This window comes from Danio rerio, chromosome 11, assembly GCF_049306965.1.
Source record: "Danio rerio strain Tuebingen ecotype United States chromosome 11, GRCz12tu, whole genome shotgun sequence".
Lineage (NCBI taxonomy): Eukaryota > Metazoa > Chordata > Actinopteri > Cypriniformes > Danionidae > Danio > Danio rerio.
In genome coordinates, this window is record NC_133186.1 from 42,704,666 (window position 1) to 42,722,500 (window position 17,835).

Here is a 17,835-nt window from a genome sequence, read left to right on the forward strand (position 1 = left end):
CTTAATTCTGTTTCTTGCCATGTTTTATTATTATATTCTACAAAATGTGTGTTCACAAATTTATTCATTCATTTTCGTCCGCTTTTCCGTGGCCGGGTCACAGGGACAGCAGTCTTAGGAGACAATCCCAGACTTCACTCTCCAGACACTTCCTCCAGCTCCTCCAGGGGATCCTGAGGCTTTCCCAGGCCAGCCGAGATATATAGTCCCTCCAGCGTGTACTGTAAGGGTGTCATGATCCTCCAAATCCTCGATTCGATTACATTTTTGATTCTAAAGGCACGATTCGATTCGATTATGAATAATTAATTAATTAATGACCAATTAATTATTTGTAGCCTACCGTTTAAACCACCTGACCTGCATGGTCTTTGTTTTACCCATAAACAAATTATACAGTAAATGAATAAAGGCAAGATACACACATAATTACCACCTGTCAATCACTTTTTCTGCGGGACTCGTGAATAGGCAGTGATCTGTGTCGTTATAATGGCGTCGGTAAAAAAGACGCACAACCAACAGGAACCAGCCAACAGTATCTGAGGTGTTCGCTAAAATGACTAAGTACAAGTGAGTGAAAGATTGAAGCAGTCCTCTGACTGCCTGGACCTGCTGTCTCGAGCGAATGGCTGTGTGTGCGTCTGTGTCTGTGTGGTCACGTGATGTGCATTTTCAGAGGTAGAGAGGAAGGAGGGCTGCTCAGAAATGCTACACGCCACTGTGGATGTCAAATCGTTGTCGTTCTAAAATGCCATTTAAAAACAAAGACAGTGTAAACAGGGCCTGAGTGTGTACTTTTCGCGAGCGGATTTGCAACGGGGGCGGGCGGAGGAACGCGATGCCGGTGTTGTCTATCGGACGAACCGTACGTAATATGTACATAGTAGAGCTTGCAAAACTGTGGGGTTTTTTTGTCGACAACACGAACGTTGTCAACATAACTCACTGGAAATCCAAAATGCTTACACACCGGCGACTTCATTGAAAGAGGAGGGGGTTTAAGCTCTGTCGACGGGTCTCCTGCTTCTGCAGTTTAACAAGCACTTCAACAAGCCTGTTTTTTCCCGCTTGGCAAGCCAAGCTGACGTGACATGGGGGCGTGGCAGCATAGACGATTCTATTTTTTAATTCGATAAACGAAATCGAGCATAAATTTCGATCGATTTCGATTAAAAATCTAAATCGTGAAACCCCTAGTGTACTGGGTCTTTTCCGAGGCCTCCTCCCTGTGGGACATGCCTGGAACACCTCAATTGGTAGGCATCCAGGAGGCATCCGAAACAGATGCCCGAGCCACCTCAGTTGACTTCTCTTGATGTGGAGGAGCAGCGGCTCAACTTCGAGTTCCTCCCGGGTGACAGATCTCCTCACCTTAAGGGTGCGCCCTTCCGCCATGCAAACAAAACTCATTCTGGTCACTTGTATCCGAGATCTTGTCTTTGACCCAAACCTCATGACCATAGTTGAGAGTAGGAGCGTAGATTAACCGGTAAATTGAGAGCTTTGCCTTTCGGCTCAGCTCCTCCTTTACCACAACGCACCGGTACATCGACCGCATCACTGCTGCACCAATCCCCATCAATCTCACGTTCCATCGTTCTCTCACTCGTGAACTCAGGTGTTCTCAAGTGTTCACAAATGAGAAATATAAATGTGCAACCAAAAATGAACTTTAAAATGTCTTAATGCTAAAACAGATGCAGAAACAACATTTAACAGTTTAAGTTTCTATCCACCTTGTTTTTTAGGTAACTTGCTGTTAATGTTTTATAGTAGTATTCTGATTTTTGGTCTGATACTTCTATATCATTAGCAGTAATAAAGGCATCTTGTGAAATTAAATTATTTTAGAAAATTATTTTAATGTAATATCATAAAAACATTGTTTAGCTCAAGTGATATTGTTTGTAATTAACCCTTTAACTGCCCCACCAAATAAAAAAACATTTGAATTGCATTACTTAACTCCTCATGTCGCTAATTAACACACTCAATGCATTTTTTTCCCACACATCCCTTAATTTCTAAAATATCAGCCTCTACCAAATGCTTGATATGTCAGTTTATGGTTGAAGTACCAGAATTAATACATATACTATTAAAAATCTGAAAATATCAAGTGCTAGTGTTAAAAAAATCATTTTGAGTTTCCAAAACACACAGTTAGGTCGATAAATATTTGGACAAACAATTGTAAAATTTTTGGCTCTTTACACCAACACAATGGAAATGAAACGAACAAGACGTGCTGTAACTGCAGACTGTCAGCCTTAATTTAAAGGTATTTACATCCAAATCAGGTGAACGCTGTAGGAATTACAACAGTTTGCATATGTGCTTCCCACTTGTTAAGGGTCCAAAAGTAATTGGAAAGAAGATCAATTATAAATCAAACTTTCACTTTTTAATACTTTGTTGCAAGGGCGTAGAATTGGCATGGACAATGGGGACATGTCCCCACTTGGCATGGGACGAAAACCGTTTTCAAGATATACCACAGTTTGGAAAAGTCATGGTTTTAAAACCATCTAAATGATCTGCAATAAGGTATGTGTAAGATTTTTTTAAGTTTATTTTTTTCTTTAGGACAACAGTATCTCCAGCAGAAAAGAGGCTATTTAAATTGTAAAAAAAATCTGTTTTTGAAACAAATGAAGAGCGCAAAATTCAATAATTCATTCAGCCTACCATGTTTAATACTTCAAAATATTTTACATGTTTCTCAATATAAAATATGCTGTTCAAAAGGGAAAAAAAGTTTTTGCTTTTTACTCAAACATTTAAAAAGAATATATATTAGAGCAGTAATCACAATACCGTGAAACAGTGATATTTTTATCCAAGGTTATCATAACAGAATCTTATACCATGCCTAGTTCCCACCGATATAAACCAATTACTGAAATGTCCCTACCACTAATTTAATCGACTTCAAAATAAAGTGAGGCTCCTTCAATTCAACCTACATGTGCACCGCAGGGGGCACTTAATCTGCAGTCTCTGTGGGTCCTAACGCCCTAGTACAGGGGTCACCAAACTTGTTCCTGGAGGGCCGGTGCCCAACAGAGTTTAGCTCCAACTCTAATCAAACACACCTGAACAAGCCAATCAAGGTCTTAGTAGGTATACTAGAAACATCCAGGCAGGTGTGTTAAGGCAAGTTGGAGCTAAACCCTGCAGGTACACAGAACCGAGATTGATGACCCCTGCCCTAGTATATTGATGGGGACTCTTTCGGGTGAGATGTTAAATCAAGGTCCTGACTCTGTGATCATTAAAACCACAGGTTGTCCTTTGAAAAAGAGTAGGGGTTTAACCCCTGGCCAAATCTTCCCACTGGCCTCTGTCCATCATGGCCTCCTAACCATCCCCATATCATAATTGACTTCATCATTCTGTCTCCTCTCCACCAATCAGCTTGTGTGGTCTGGCGCAATATGGCTGCTGTCGTGTCATTTGGGTGGATGCTGCACACTGGTGGTGGATGAGATTCACCCCAATGTTTAAAGCGCTTTGGGTGTCTAGAAAAGCTCTATATAAATATAAAGAAATATTATTTTCTAAAAATAACAATTTTTTGAATACTAAATCACATTGATTTTTTTTAAGTATGCTATAAAATCTTTCAGTTTTTCATTTAACATGTTTTCTTGTTTTGTTATTATAATAAAACCAAAGTCAAGTGTAGCATTATTTTTCACGATTTTTTTGTAAACCAACAATGTTGTGTAGTGTAAACTATTCAATCATTCTTTAAATTAACCGTAATTATTTAACAGTCAAAATGTGGTCAACCATTAAATGGAGCAGGCAGTTAAAGGGATAATAGACTAAAAAATTACAATAAGTTGAAGGTCTTAACATTAGCAAAATAAAAAGTTTGCTTCCGCATTGCAAAATGAGGCGAATCCCTCACTAAATAACATCAAATTAAATCAATCTTCTTTAACAACTAACTTATTAGTATTGAGTTTTCCTAATAAGTAGGTGTAACCCTGTACACAAACAAGGAAAAAATCATATTAATAACGCGTGTGTGAATAACACTGGGCTTTAACGGCGAGCGGGAAAGTAGATCACTAAGCGTTTGATCTACTTAATTCCTGTCACCTCGAGGCGCAGCGTAATTCTCTATTCTTTCTCGTAAAAACGACGCTATCTTATTAAATGTTAAAGAAATGTTTAAGACCCTAAATTCATGATGGAACTAGTACATTGTAAGCCCAGGTTTTACTCCTATCGGCTCGTTACTACGCGAGATCGCCGCCACTACGCCATTGTTTTCATCTATTGTATAACATGGCCATACACGTGAGTGCGCCGCATCCTTTGCTAGACTAACGTCATGTCCACGCCCCTCGACCAATCAGACGATTACAAGGAAACCTTTGCACCAATGGGAATCGAGCAGGCGTGGCTCCCGTCGGCCAACCTCACGTTGGACAGTGTGTTGCGTTCTGGCGGAGTAATGGAGGGACGCTCAAGAAACTGGAGCAAGTGATTAAACGTAAACGTAAACATCAAGTAAGTACTGATTTTATACACACTTCAAGCAAACGAAAGCGGTCTATAGTTTTAATAGTGCAGTCATGCTGAAGACATGTTCATAAAGGAAGACACGCGACGTTTACGGTTTGTGATTAACGTTAGCTTCTACGTTTTAAAGTATACCACGTTTAAATTACACTAGTGATTATATTTATCGCATAATTATCCGCTCTTAACCATGATACTGTCGATATTTTGTATCATTGCTGTTTGTTGCTATTTGTAAACGTCTCGCTTTGGCTTATGTTTACAGCGCATGCGCATTGCCTATCGAATTTCAATACTGAATTATACGTTTCATATCTCGTTTGAATGTTCATGTGTTTTGGTGATGTTGTGATGTCTTTGTAAGGTGCTCATTGCACGTAAAGGCATTTAAATAATATCTGTCTCAACCCAAACTCGTGTCTGTGCATGTGCACGGCGGAGGCGCGCGTCAGTGTCACAAATAACATTCTGTGGGTTTGTTATGAATGTTGGATGAATTGTTGAATGTTTATTCTCCCTGTGCATCCTTAAGCAGGTTTAAAGAGACCAAGGGTGAGATCTGAGTTATGGCATGGTTGATGGCATGGTTCTGTAGTTGCTTTGCTTATATAGTGTTGTGAAACATTATGAATGTGATCTAGAATAAGATATCATGACGTGTTTTAATGACTTCCTAAACTAATTCCTGATCATTTTAATGAATAAGTCTGTTTTAAATGATATCGTTTATTATTGACCATTTGATGGGCTATGTATTGTGAACAATTATCTGTTTCATAGTTCAACTTGAGATTTAGATGTTTGTGAATGGATTAAGAAACTATTTCATGTTTATTTCTCTAGCGCTTTTACAATGTAAATTCTGTCAAAGCAGTTTAACATGAAACTTCTTGTAAATTGAAACTGTGTCAGTCCAGTTTTCTGAGTTGAAGTTCAGTTTAGATCAGTTCAGTGTAGTTTAATTTTTACTGCTGAAATTCCAAACACTGCAAGCAAGCCAGTGGTGAGGAACAAACTTCACCATTTGACAAAAGTGAAGGGAAAAAAACATTGGCTCAGTGAGGCACAACCATTTCTCCATCAGAATCAGTTAGTCAATGAAATTTACAATCAACTTTGTGGGTTTTTCTACCACTAGCGCTCACACCGAGCAGGATAACTGTTAATATTTCCAACTTTGCAACATATTAGATGCATTTTTTTATAATCATCTTACATTTTTAGTGCAATTGCACTTTACTATAGTAATTATGATGCTGTACATGGTCTCAGAATTGGCCCATTTTTAAAAAATACTTAATTTATAAGGATTTTTTTATACATTTGCACAAAACAGAAAAAAACAAACAATATACAACAACAAAACAAAACATATAAACAAATATCCCCATCCCGTTTTTGGCTTTAACAGAAGATATACATAGCTAACAGTATACAAACATAAAGTCCTCAAGCGTCACAAAAGTGCACAGCAAGTGTACATAGAGGGTGCATACACAGTTTTAATACAGTAATGACAAACAGATGAATAAATGTTAAAAAAGGAAAATGCAAAAAGATATACGTTACACGAAAAAAGTGAACAATTCAGTTTGTAATAAAAGGAAGATTCTGTATACCTTTATTACACGCACTGCCATTGTGAAAGGCATTACAAGGTTACAGTGAGATAAAAGAGGAATAATAAAAAGAATAAAAAAAAAAACAATTCAATAAAAAAAGGGATCCTTTTGGGATTATATGCTATTTTATATATCCTCCTATATCCTAAAAATTCTAAATTGTCTGTATGTAAGAAAGGGAGACCATGTTTTAAAAATATATATATTTTTTAAACCTCTCAGAGCAAATTAGATTTTTTCAAGCTCAATAAAATACATCACGATCCATCGACTATGTGTTGGGCCTCAGTTTTTTTTAATACAGAAGAATTAAACGCCTTGCCAATAGCGTGGTAAAAGCAATTACTCTACATATTTCTTCTTTAAGCACAATATTTTCGGGACTGTTTCCAAAAATTGCCAACAGGGGTTCAGGTTCAATAAGAAAACCATGCATATAATTAAAAGATTGAAAAATAACTTTACTAAACCTCCCTAGATTTGGGCAGAACCAAAACATGTGGGCTGTCGTGGCTAGTGAATTTGAGCGTCTACTGCATGCTGGACTAACAGTAGGATAGATCTTAGACAATTTTAAAGTTGTAAATGTAACCTGCTAAAGAGTTGGCCAAATTTAACATCCAAACAAATGTTTTATGCTGGAAAATCAGGAAAATTATAATGTGATATAATGGTGATTTATGCATGAGTGTGGAGGGGTTTCTTTTAACTGCGAATCATTGTGATGTCAGCTATCTGAGTGTCATAGAGTTTAGTTTGATAATTCAAAAATATATATTTAAAAGTGTGTGCATATTTTTCTTTTGATGGAAAAAAAAAAAAAAAACTTTACAAAGTCTCATAAAATGTTTACACTTTGCCACATATGGTTCTATTAAAGTGATGGTTCAGCCAAAAAACGACTCCTGAAAACCAGCAATCATTCATCCAAGTTTCTAACGGTATGATAACTAGTAATGGGAAGTTCGGATCATTTTACTGACTCAAATCTTTGAGTCTCGTTCATCAAGATGAACGAATCTTTTTTCGAGTCATTTCGTTCATTTAATTCAATTTGCCAAAATATTATTAAAATGTTATGAATGGCTTCCAAACACATCTACAACTAGCCCAAAAGGTTGATCACACGACAAATAAGTCATAAATAGAATCCTATAAGAAGGAGAAAATAATAATTCAATGTTTACCTGCTCTTTTGTCTATGAAGGTATTGTTGTCTCTTTGCTCAGCTCACCTCTTCATGTCTTTAAATGTCAGTGGTTCATTCACGTTACACTGACAGTCACATATAATCTTAACCAATGTACACAATCTGAGTCGATAGGAGCCATGATAATTAGTTCACCATTCAATTCTTTTTCCGGCTCTAAACGCATATGATTGGCCTGCGAGGAACGAATGACTCAGACCCGATAGAGGACTCGAGAAATGAATGGATCAGTTCTTTTTCCTGCTCTGAACGCATATGATTGGCTTCTGCCTTTCCACGATGAACGACTCAAAAGGCTTAAAATGAATGGTACCACCTGCACAAATGTGCGCATGCGCGGATGAACGAATCAATCCCCGAGAGGACTCGTAGTTTCCGAAATGAACGAATCGTTCATTAACGGCCCATCACTAACGATAACCTTGGATAAAAATATCACGGTATCACTATATTTTGATTACTGCTCTACAGTAAGTTCTTTTTAGGGTGCTTTCACACCAGTAGATCGATTGTTTTTTTCCCTGAAACAGGGATTAACAATGTTACAAGGTTGCTCTTAGTGCGGTTCGCTGTCTAAACGGGCCAAAAGCGCTAAAACAAGTCATGCGGGAGTAAACTGACACCCACAGACATCGTTGCCAAATAGAAATCAGAGGTAAGACTTTCTCATACATAGCCTCCGCTAGAATTATGCATTATAGGCTTTACATTAGAGAGAGAAATAACAGATAAACTAAAACTGCAGTTCGGCCAATTTTCCTAACTGATAAACAGCTCTCGGTAATATTTCAGCATGTTTCCTTCACTCCTATCAGGTGAAGTTTTTTTTCCCTCTCCGCTGTCGCCACTGGCTCGCATGGTTCAGGATTGGTAGAGCTACGCATTGATGAATTTGCTCTTCAGTGTTTGAACTCTCAGTAATGATTTTAAATCACACTGAACTGAGCTAAACTGAACTGAACTTAAACACTAAAAACTGAACTACCCTGTTCCAGTTACTATGACCATTTATGTGAAGCTGCTTTAACACAATCTACTAGGGGTGTCAAAATTAATCGTTTCTTCGGTGCACTGCGATGCAGATGCGGACAATTCGGTATCGGTTCAGTAATAATCATAACCGGTTATTACTGACGTCATTTACCTCATATGCGCTCTGTCACGAGGGAGGCGATTGCGAGTATTTACAGCGCTTTAACTACTTAAAACTCATAAACTGTGCATAATTTCACTGTGTGTGTTTGCTGGATCAGTCTTTCACTGACATATACAACAATAGCCCCTATTTCACTGAGAGCGAGAGAATGAAAGTAGCCTACTCCATCTCTCGCTCTCGTTCTGTCTCTCTCTCTCTCTCACACACACACAGTGGCCCATTTGACCTGCTGGCGTGGTTTTTCTTCTCTTCTCGGCTGTTTTACAGCGTTACTTTTGCATACAGAAACGAGCGTGTGTCTGCAGAGTTTATCATACATCAGCCGCGAATCATACAACAGCTGTGAGATCGCCGCTACCGCCCGCCACTTATCAGTGTCACTCATCTGTGAAGAACGCAGCGCGCAACAGCCAATCGCAACTGTTTTTTTTTAGGGTGTGACCAATCAAAGGGGTGTAAGAGAACTAGACAAGGATCAGAAATTGAGCTGGATATTTATATTTGTTTATATTATTTGCTAAATGCTCATTTTGTTTATATTTCTGACTGTTTGTATTAAATGACAAAATTGTATTACAAATAGTATATAAATATAAATATATTCATACATTTTAATACAAGAAGTGCTGCTGTGAAGAAAATATAAAACTGTGTATGGAAAGCATCGTCAATGCACCGTGATGCACCGAAATATCGAATTAAACCGAATCGATGGCATGATAATCGTAACCGAACCGTGAGACTAGTGTAGGTTCACAGCTCTACAATCTACATTGTAAAAGCGCTATACAAATAAAGCTGAATTGAATTGAACATTTGACATGAATTGCATATTTACCAGTAGGAATGATGACCCTACTCCCTACTCGTAATTCTGTCTTTTAAATATGCCTATTGCATATCCATAATACAGTGTGATCTAGCCTGATTCGTTAGCTCATTGGATCGTACTGCTTTCTCACTACAACCGATCCGCTCTAAAGTTTGTTTCAATCGAGCAGAGACCACCTCATTCAGTTGTAGCTGGGTTACCTCCGCATTCTGTAGCTGGGCTAGATACTGTGCTCGGACCCCTGTCTCTCTCTTTGTCCTGATAAGGGGAATAACATGAGTTAGGTGTATTTCTGAGTTCAGGGACCTCTTCCCGGACAGCTCGCCAAATATGCATATTCCATTCAGTCAAATATCTGTAAGTGTGAATAACAGTTGTTCAGCAGATATTAGTTTGGATATTCCACAGTTTTTGACAATTTTACTCATCAAAGTTGTGTTTATGAGCACACAACCGCATACACACAGCAATGTTTTTAATGTCCTCCAAATGTAACACTGGTCATTATGGCCAAACAGTTCAATCTTAGTTCCATCAGACCACAGGACATGTCTCCAAAAATTATTCTTGTCCCAGTGTAATTTAGCAAATTGTAATCTGGCTGTTTTTTTGATTATGGCTTGTTGAATTTCCCATGCTGTCACACAAGGAAGCAGTGTGTTGTGCCTCCTACAGTTGTGCCTCCAATTAACTCAAATGTTGTCAATTAGCCAATCAGAAACTTCCAAAACCTTGACACCATCATCTGAGCTTTTTCAGAGGCAGAATAATCTTATTGTATGTAAACTTGACTTTAAAGAAAAGTTATAACAATTTCTCAAAGAATATATCTCTCATTATTCTGCTATTAAGCAGAACAGAAACAAATTTGATAATCCTAATTTACTTAATCTGACTTTTTTAAATAGTTATGTGCCTTTTTATACAGTACATGTAAACTTTTGCTTTCAACTGTATATAATAAACTACATAAAAATATATTAAGATTTCACTTCCTTACAAAATCATCCCAATCCATCTAAAGCAATGACTTTAAAAACAGAGCCATTTAAGTCATCTAGTGAAATTGTATTTAAATCGCAATTTAACAATGTCAAAAATTTCCAATATCGTGCAGCCCTGAGACCATTAAAAAGGTGAATCTGTCTGCTTCCAAACAAACTTTGCCGTAATTCGACTGAAAACACAATCCAAACTAAAAAAACATCTAAACAAAACAAAAACAGTACATTTAATTGTTTTATTTAACTAACTTTAGGAGATTCACCAAATGTTCTGCAGCCTAACGGCACATATGCGTTATCTTTTATTTTTATTGTGTGAAAAAAGTCAGTCAATAGCTTGTAAAGATAAATCTAGCGCTTTATTGTTGACAGTAGAATGCAGAATCCATAAAGATCGTTATTACCTGTTACCGAACACCCAATCCATTATAGAAAAGCCAAGAGACATGATAAAGAAGCTCTGCGGTATAATTAAGCGCATGCTTATACGTGTGCAGCGTTATATAATCACACGAGTTATTACACATATTTAGCACCAATTCCCACCCTCTTCTGTGAAATGCACTCTGTTTGACTTTAATTCGGCTTGTCCCAAATTGATACATTTCATATGTACGTTCATATTTCCTACAATTCACTCAGGGTTATTTGCTGTTTGTGCTTTTAGATGTTCAGTTGTGTAGGAAGGTTTATGCACCGTGTCTTAAAATAACCCAGTTTTTTTTATCAAGTGTATTTAGTAGTTTGTGTTTAATACCTGACCCAGTGCTATTGTGACACGGCCTATTTTGAGCAAGGCTGCGTCAGAGTCGCTGTACAAACAGCAGCAGTCATTACACAGACGGGTCACAGCCTAGAATATAGAACGCTCAGAGACGTCAGCGAGACATTAGCCCACACTAAAAATAAGAATAAATAAAAATCTCTTTCGTTAATAAGTGTGAAGGACATCCAAACATGACATTTGGTGTAGAAAAGCTGAACCCAATATTCTGTCAGCAATGTTTCATTTGCTAGTACATCATCGCTGTATCATACGTAACCCAAACAGGGATGTTTTTGAGACTTAGTTAAATGAAATTATTTTCTAATAGGCTTTATCACATATTAAATGCTCTTTCAATATCGGTTGTTGTTGTAAAGCGAGAGATGTAGTTTAATGTCAGATTACACATTGGTCAAACATAGATGATGCATATTGCACACCTCCACTTAGTTAACCTTAAATTAGACATAACTCGCTGTCAGTCAGCTGCAATTTTATATCATCATGTCAATGGGTTTTGCTAAATGTTTTCTAAAGGTTCGACAGCACAGATATTTTCTGTAATGATTGTGTAAAATGCTTTTTGACAGTACTTTTTGACAGCCATGTAACCAATTTTCACTAGTGAATCTTCAGCTTGTGGATGATTTTGTATGATTCAATTCATACTAAACAAACCGTATTCGCAAAACAACATTATACGACTCATTCTTTGTCAATTTGATCAATTAATAAGATGTAATCTTGTGAAATCAACTAATCTGTGTTAATTTTATAGCTCAGACTGTAGATGTAAAATTACAGCACAATAAACTTTTACACAATAACAACACTATAAACAACAAACTTTTTAGACCTGAGGGCCACATCAAGTTTTGCAAACCAAGTGAAGGGCCACATGTCTATTCCATAGAAAAATAACTTTAATTTATAGTGGCAGTATGCATGGAACATGTTATATCGGACAGAAACATGTCAGATTAACACAAAACAGATTTTTTAAAATAGTTATTATTGAGTCAAATGAATTTGCTCTGCTATTTATATTTACTTATCAATCTTCATAAAAACAATAAGATAATCCCTCATAAAATAAAATAATAATAATGTAATCATTTTTACAGTGGAGAATAGAAAAGATATTGTCTGATAGAAAAAAATCCATATTAACACGTTAAAAATAATTCTTAAAGTTTGCTATTCAGTCAAATTTACACTTATTTAATTTGCACTTCTTTTAGAAAATACAGATCAATCATCATAAAACTTGATGAAATCACAAATCTTTGATAAATGAACTTTTTAAAGTGGATGTATGCATGGAAAGTATATATTGAAAGTATATATAAAATGAACACATTTAACCAGCAACTATTATATAATTTGAGTCAAATTCACAACAATGTCATTTGAGCTTGTATTAATATGCTCATATTTATATGAGATAAAACGGAAGAAGAATCTTAGTCTTTGTTATTCCAAGTCATGTTATTATGAGTGTGTTAATGTGAACAATGAGCCTGAAAATAAAGTTATACTAATATCAACAGCAACACTCTCGCAAAATACCCAGCTGATCAAGTCGTTGCCTAACAAAATAAAAAAAGCATATCGCGCTCCTTTTTTCTTGTCAACAGCGGCACCTTAGTGAATATAAGAATTCGAATAATTGATATTGATGAATATTACACTTGTTCGATGAAAATCATATGATTCGCTACATTAATAAATCTGACAAAAATAAATCTAAAAAAGGGGAGAAAAAGATTAAGCCATTAATAAAAAGTAACAGTGCCATTGTTGTCTAGTGATCAGCACGTTGCGTTACGATGCCGCAGACCCAAGATCAAAGTCAAACCTCACCTGAGTTATTTATTTATTTTCATTTTTTTCATTTTTAGTGTTAAGACATATAATACTGTTCAAGTTACTTATGTAGTTGTTCATATTTTATTTAATTTTTTTTTGTGTGACCACCGTTACAAAGGACTGGATATCTATAAAGAATTTTGTACAGAATATATATTCAGATATTGCAGGAAAGAACATTGTGATGTTTTAACCAGTTAAACTCTGCTGTTATTTGGGGATTTCCGCCTGGATTTTGCCTGCCCAAATTTAAAAGCTTCCCAAATCCACATGCAGAGGTGTAAATACAAAAATGTATTATTTATTAATTCATTATTTATTAAAATTTGTTATTTTTATTATAAAAAAAACCCTTTGAATTTTCATAAAACACTATTGAAAGTGTTTAAAATAACTGTATATGTCGTCTGTGTTATAATAAACACTTAAAAAAAGAGGCGCTTTTTGTATTTTTTTTTTTATAAACTCAAATTTGAAAGTGTACCTTTTAGGTTCTGTGTGGTCTAGTGTGCTGTAATTAATTTTGTTGGTTCCTGCACATGTCTGTAATCATAGGAAAAAAGAAAAAGGTCTACCATAATCTATGCAAAAGTTATTGTATTCCAACTGATGAGAGGTGCTGTATAAGCCACAGAGACCGATCCTTGTTTACATATTTCACTATTCTTTTTTTTGATCAAACATAATTCACTGTGTTTGGACCACGTCAGACATATAAAAGGATTACTTATGCACATCACCTCAAAAACAGAGGAGAATGGCCCTGAAGCACACAGTATAAGGTAAGAGATGACAGCTGTTTGTGCTATCTGGGGCTGCTTAGTGATCATAAATGTATTGTTTTCACTTCTGCGGCATGGAAACACTGTGATTCATTCAACAACTGTTTGATATGTGCATATAATTCAGTAAAAAGAATGCTAGAACCATATGAGCACCGGCAACAGCTTTCATTTGAGCTATAACTTGTACATGTGTCATATGAAAAATTTGAAAATGAACCAATGTAAAATACCCAGCTCGGGCATCCAAAATACTGTGTATTTAAGTGTAAATAACTTTTGTACAGTAAGATAAAAACCCAAGTGATGCATATGTGCATAAAATATAGATTCTACACTTTCAAACGAAAACACTTAAGGGGGTCTGGTGCAATGCTAGCCATTTAAATCTTAAAGTGAAAGTCGATGACGTCACGGACCTGGTACCATGTCCGCAGAGTTTAACTGGTTAAAGAATAGCGTTGGGAGATTTAGCTACCCTTTAATGTTCTCGTATTTATGAAAAATATTTCAAGTTCTAAAGTAGCTTTGTCCTTAATAAAACAGATGTGATAGTGTCATTAGAAACTGAATTGGAAATGACCTTATTTTAATATAGTAAGTCGTGAACTGAGGTGGGCCGGTCTAAGGCTTGAAACTCCAGGGCTGAAAAGAAGTCCCACTCCGGCCCTGATAGCAGTACATTTTTATAGTTTACCTGTTTCTCTTCTGCAGGCTCTTCAATGGAAGACTCTACATAAGCACCAGTAAAACGTCGTCGTCACAATCCTGATGGATTTCTCCATAGACTGTCATTGTTAATGTGGACATCAGCAGCAGATCATCTGGGTTGTGAATCAGATCTTCAGTAGAGGAGGACAGGAGATCTCACAGGGAATGCCAGGGGGAGACGGCTTTCCTGATGGAGAGCAGGAGAACTCTTCTCCCGGCCCAGACATACACACGGGCCAGACGGACCAAACCAGTAGTGGCCAAGACCCCGGGACCAGCGGGAACATTTCCGCATCTGGAGAGGAGGAAGAGGCGGAGGAGCGGATAGGAAGGAGAAGCAGCGGATGTGAAGAGAGCGGAGGAGAGCAGACGCATGAGGATGTGGACATGAACAGCACCCACACCTCCAGCAGTGGAAATGACAGCATTCATCATCGTCACCACCATCATCATCGTCACCATCATCATCATCATCATCATTCCTCTTCCAACTGCAGCCCTGGCAGCACCACAGGATCAGGGAGCACTAAGAGGTACACTTGAAATGTGGCTTTTTTTTATGGGGAATTTGGCTTAATCTGTACTAATACACGATGAGAGGGCGGGGCATATAGTAGCTCCTCCCCTTTATAAAAAAAACAGCCAATAGTGTTTTGTTTTGATCCCTGCTCTGCCAGTGAGAATGATTAAGCTCAAGAGCATTAAATGACAAGCAAATGAGAAGCGTCCTGAAAGGGGCGGGGCATGTCTGACACTAGAATGCATTTCATTGGTCAGAGAATTTGATGAGAAATTGTAGCAGGGGGTGAATTTCGCAAAAATCGTTCGATTTAGGTCAAAGTGGCGAACTGCAAACTTTAGATTTTGTCACTGTTTTGTTACGGTAGATTATAGATATCCTTAAGATTAACACACTGATACTAGAGCTTCACGATTAATCGAAAAAAAGATTGCGATCTTGATTCAACTCCCCTAGACGATTCAGCGATCACGATTCTGTCGATTACGTTTTTACGTTTCACTTAGCAGGGAAATGAAACTGAAAGCGTGCACATCATTTAATGGAAAATTGTTGCAAATTTATTAAAATAAAAAAGCTAAAAAATCACATGTACATCAGTGTTGACAGCCTTTGCCGTTAAGCTCTAAATTGAGCTCAGGAACATTCTGTTTCCTCTGGTCGTTCTTGAGAGGTTTCAGCAGCATCATGAAGTTCACCTGTGGTCAATTCAGTTGATGGACATGATTTGAAAAGGCGTGCACCAGTCTATATAAGGTACCAGGGTTGACAGTGCATGTCAAAGCACAAACCAAGCATGAAGACAAAGGAATTGTCTGTAGACCACCAGAGACAGGATTGTCTCGAAGCACAAGGGTGGGGAAGGTTACAGAAAAAAATTTTGCTGCTCTGGACGTTTTAATGAACACAGTGGTCTCCATCGTTCGTAAGTGGAAGATGTTTAGAACCACCAGGACTCTTCCTAGAGCTACCCGGCCATCTAAGCTGAGTGATGGGGGGAGAAGGGCATTAGTCAGGGAGGAGATCAATAACCCGATGGTCACTCTGTCTGAGCTCCAGTGTTCTTCTGTGGAGAGAGAAGAAGCTTACAGAAAGACAACAACTCTGTGAATGTCCTTGAGTGGCCCAGCCAGAGCCCAGAGCTAAATCCTATTGAACATCTCTGGAGGGATCTGTAAATGGCTGTACACAGTCGCTTACCATCCAACCTGATAGAGCTTGAGAGGTACTGCAAAGAGGAATTGGCAAAAATTCCTAAAGACAGGTGTGCCAAGCTTGTGGCATCACATTCAAAAAGACTTGAGGCTGTAATCGCTGCCAAAGGTGCATCAACAAAGTATTAAGCAAAGGCTGTGAATACTGATGTACATGTGATTTTTCAGGTTTTATTTTTAATACATTAATAACGATTTAAAAAAAAAAAATCACATTGTCATTGAGGTATTGTGTGTAGAATTTTGGGGAAATAAATTAATTTAATTCATTATGCAATAAGGCTGCAACATAAAAGAATAAGGATGTGAGTACTTTCCGGATGCACTGTATACTAGAAAATTGTATATACAGTCAATTTAAAAAAACACACAAATTGTAATGATTATTTGTTAAAAGCAATATATGTCTAGCATGAAATTGAATAAAAAAAATATAAAAGTTATTTTTAAGTTAGCAAAAAAATCTATTCATTTTTGTAGCGTGTGACGTCAGGTGCTTATTTGCACAGAGCTAATTTTTTTGTTTCAACTACAGGCGCACAGACCACTTGTTCAAAAAACGTGAAGCACAACAATGTAGTAGTTTAGAACAGGGTAGCACAGGGTAGTAGCGTTAGAACGCAAGGTGCCTGTGGTGCATAACTAGTGCACAAAATGCACCCAGCCAATAGAAATCCATTTTAAAAAGGCACGTCTTCTTCACAAAAACACATTCAATAATTAGGGCATTAGGCGGGACAAACTGTACAGCTGACCAATTAAAGTCATTTTATCGATGTTAGCAGATATATTGTCTGCATGTGACATTTATACGCCATTCTGGATTTTGTTATTATAACATGGAACCAACTTAAAATACTTAACATTTGGTCATATGATGGAAGTAGGGAATAAAGCTTTCTTGGTTTACTTTTCTTAGTTTAAACTAGCAACAAAAAGAAAACATGTCATAATTAAATAAACATAAAATATTAGATGCCTAAAATGACAAATGCACACGTGTAAACATAGCTTTAGTCATTTGAGCAAACGGTGAAGTTTATTTGCAGATGTTTATGTGTAATGCCTGTACAAGCTCAGTTCTTAAGTGTTGTTTATAGTTACATGATTCTGTTGTGTGTAACATTAGACGTCTGATTAAATCAAGTTCTTCTTCTCGTTGTGTTTTTAGCTCAAAATCCGCCACTGGTTCCTCGTCCTCCAGCTTTCACAGCACTCATCACACTGAATGCGGGTAAACTAACGTCATATTTGCACAACAACTCGGTTATTATGATATAGTAATACAGCACAAGTTTCTTTTTGATGGTGTACTTTAATATCAAGAATCAAACCAGGGTCATATAATCTACTTGGACACGTATACACTGAAAAAAGTCTTGTCGTGGATCCCAGTTGTTAGAGCAACAAATAATAACTTCTAGATCATTTGGAAAAGTGGCAGAAGGTAGTTTTTCTGATGAAATATCTGTTGAGCTGCATCCCAACCATCACAAATACTGCTGAAGACCTTTTGGAACCCACATGGAGCCAAGATTCTTAAAGAAATCAGTCAAGTTCGGTGAAGAAAAAATCATGGTTTGGAGTTACATTCAGTATGTGGTGTGTGT

The 17,835-nt window shown here is 37.1% G+C and overlaps 1 protein-coding gene across 4 annotated transcripts in view; it reads left to right on the forward strand.

The window, feature by feature from the left end:
- The first annotated feature begins 4,444 nt into the window (after positions 1-4,444).
- The window catches only part of per3 (period circadian clock 3), a 57,184-nt gene continuing 43,793 nt past the window's right edge, over positions 4,445-17,835 (forward strand). The window contains 3 exon segments of one of the 4 annotated variants that reach the window (NM_131584.2): positions 4,445-4,527; positions 14,495-15,024; positions 17,397-17,459. In NM_131584.2, the coding sequence (NP_571659.2) occupies positions 14,657-15,024; positions 17,397-17,459 (431 nt within the window). In that variant the 5' untranslated portion in view covers positions 4,445-4,527; positions 14,495-14,656. 4 annotated transcript variants of the gene reach the window in all.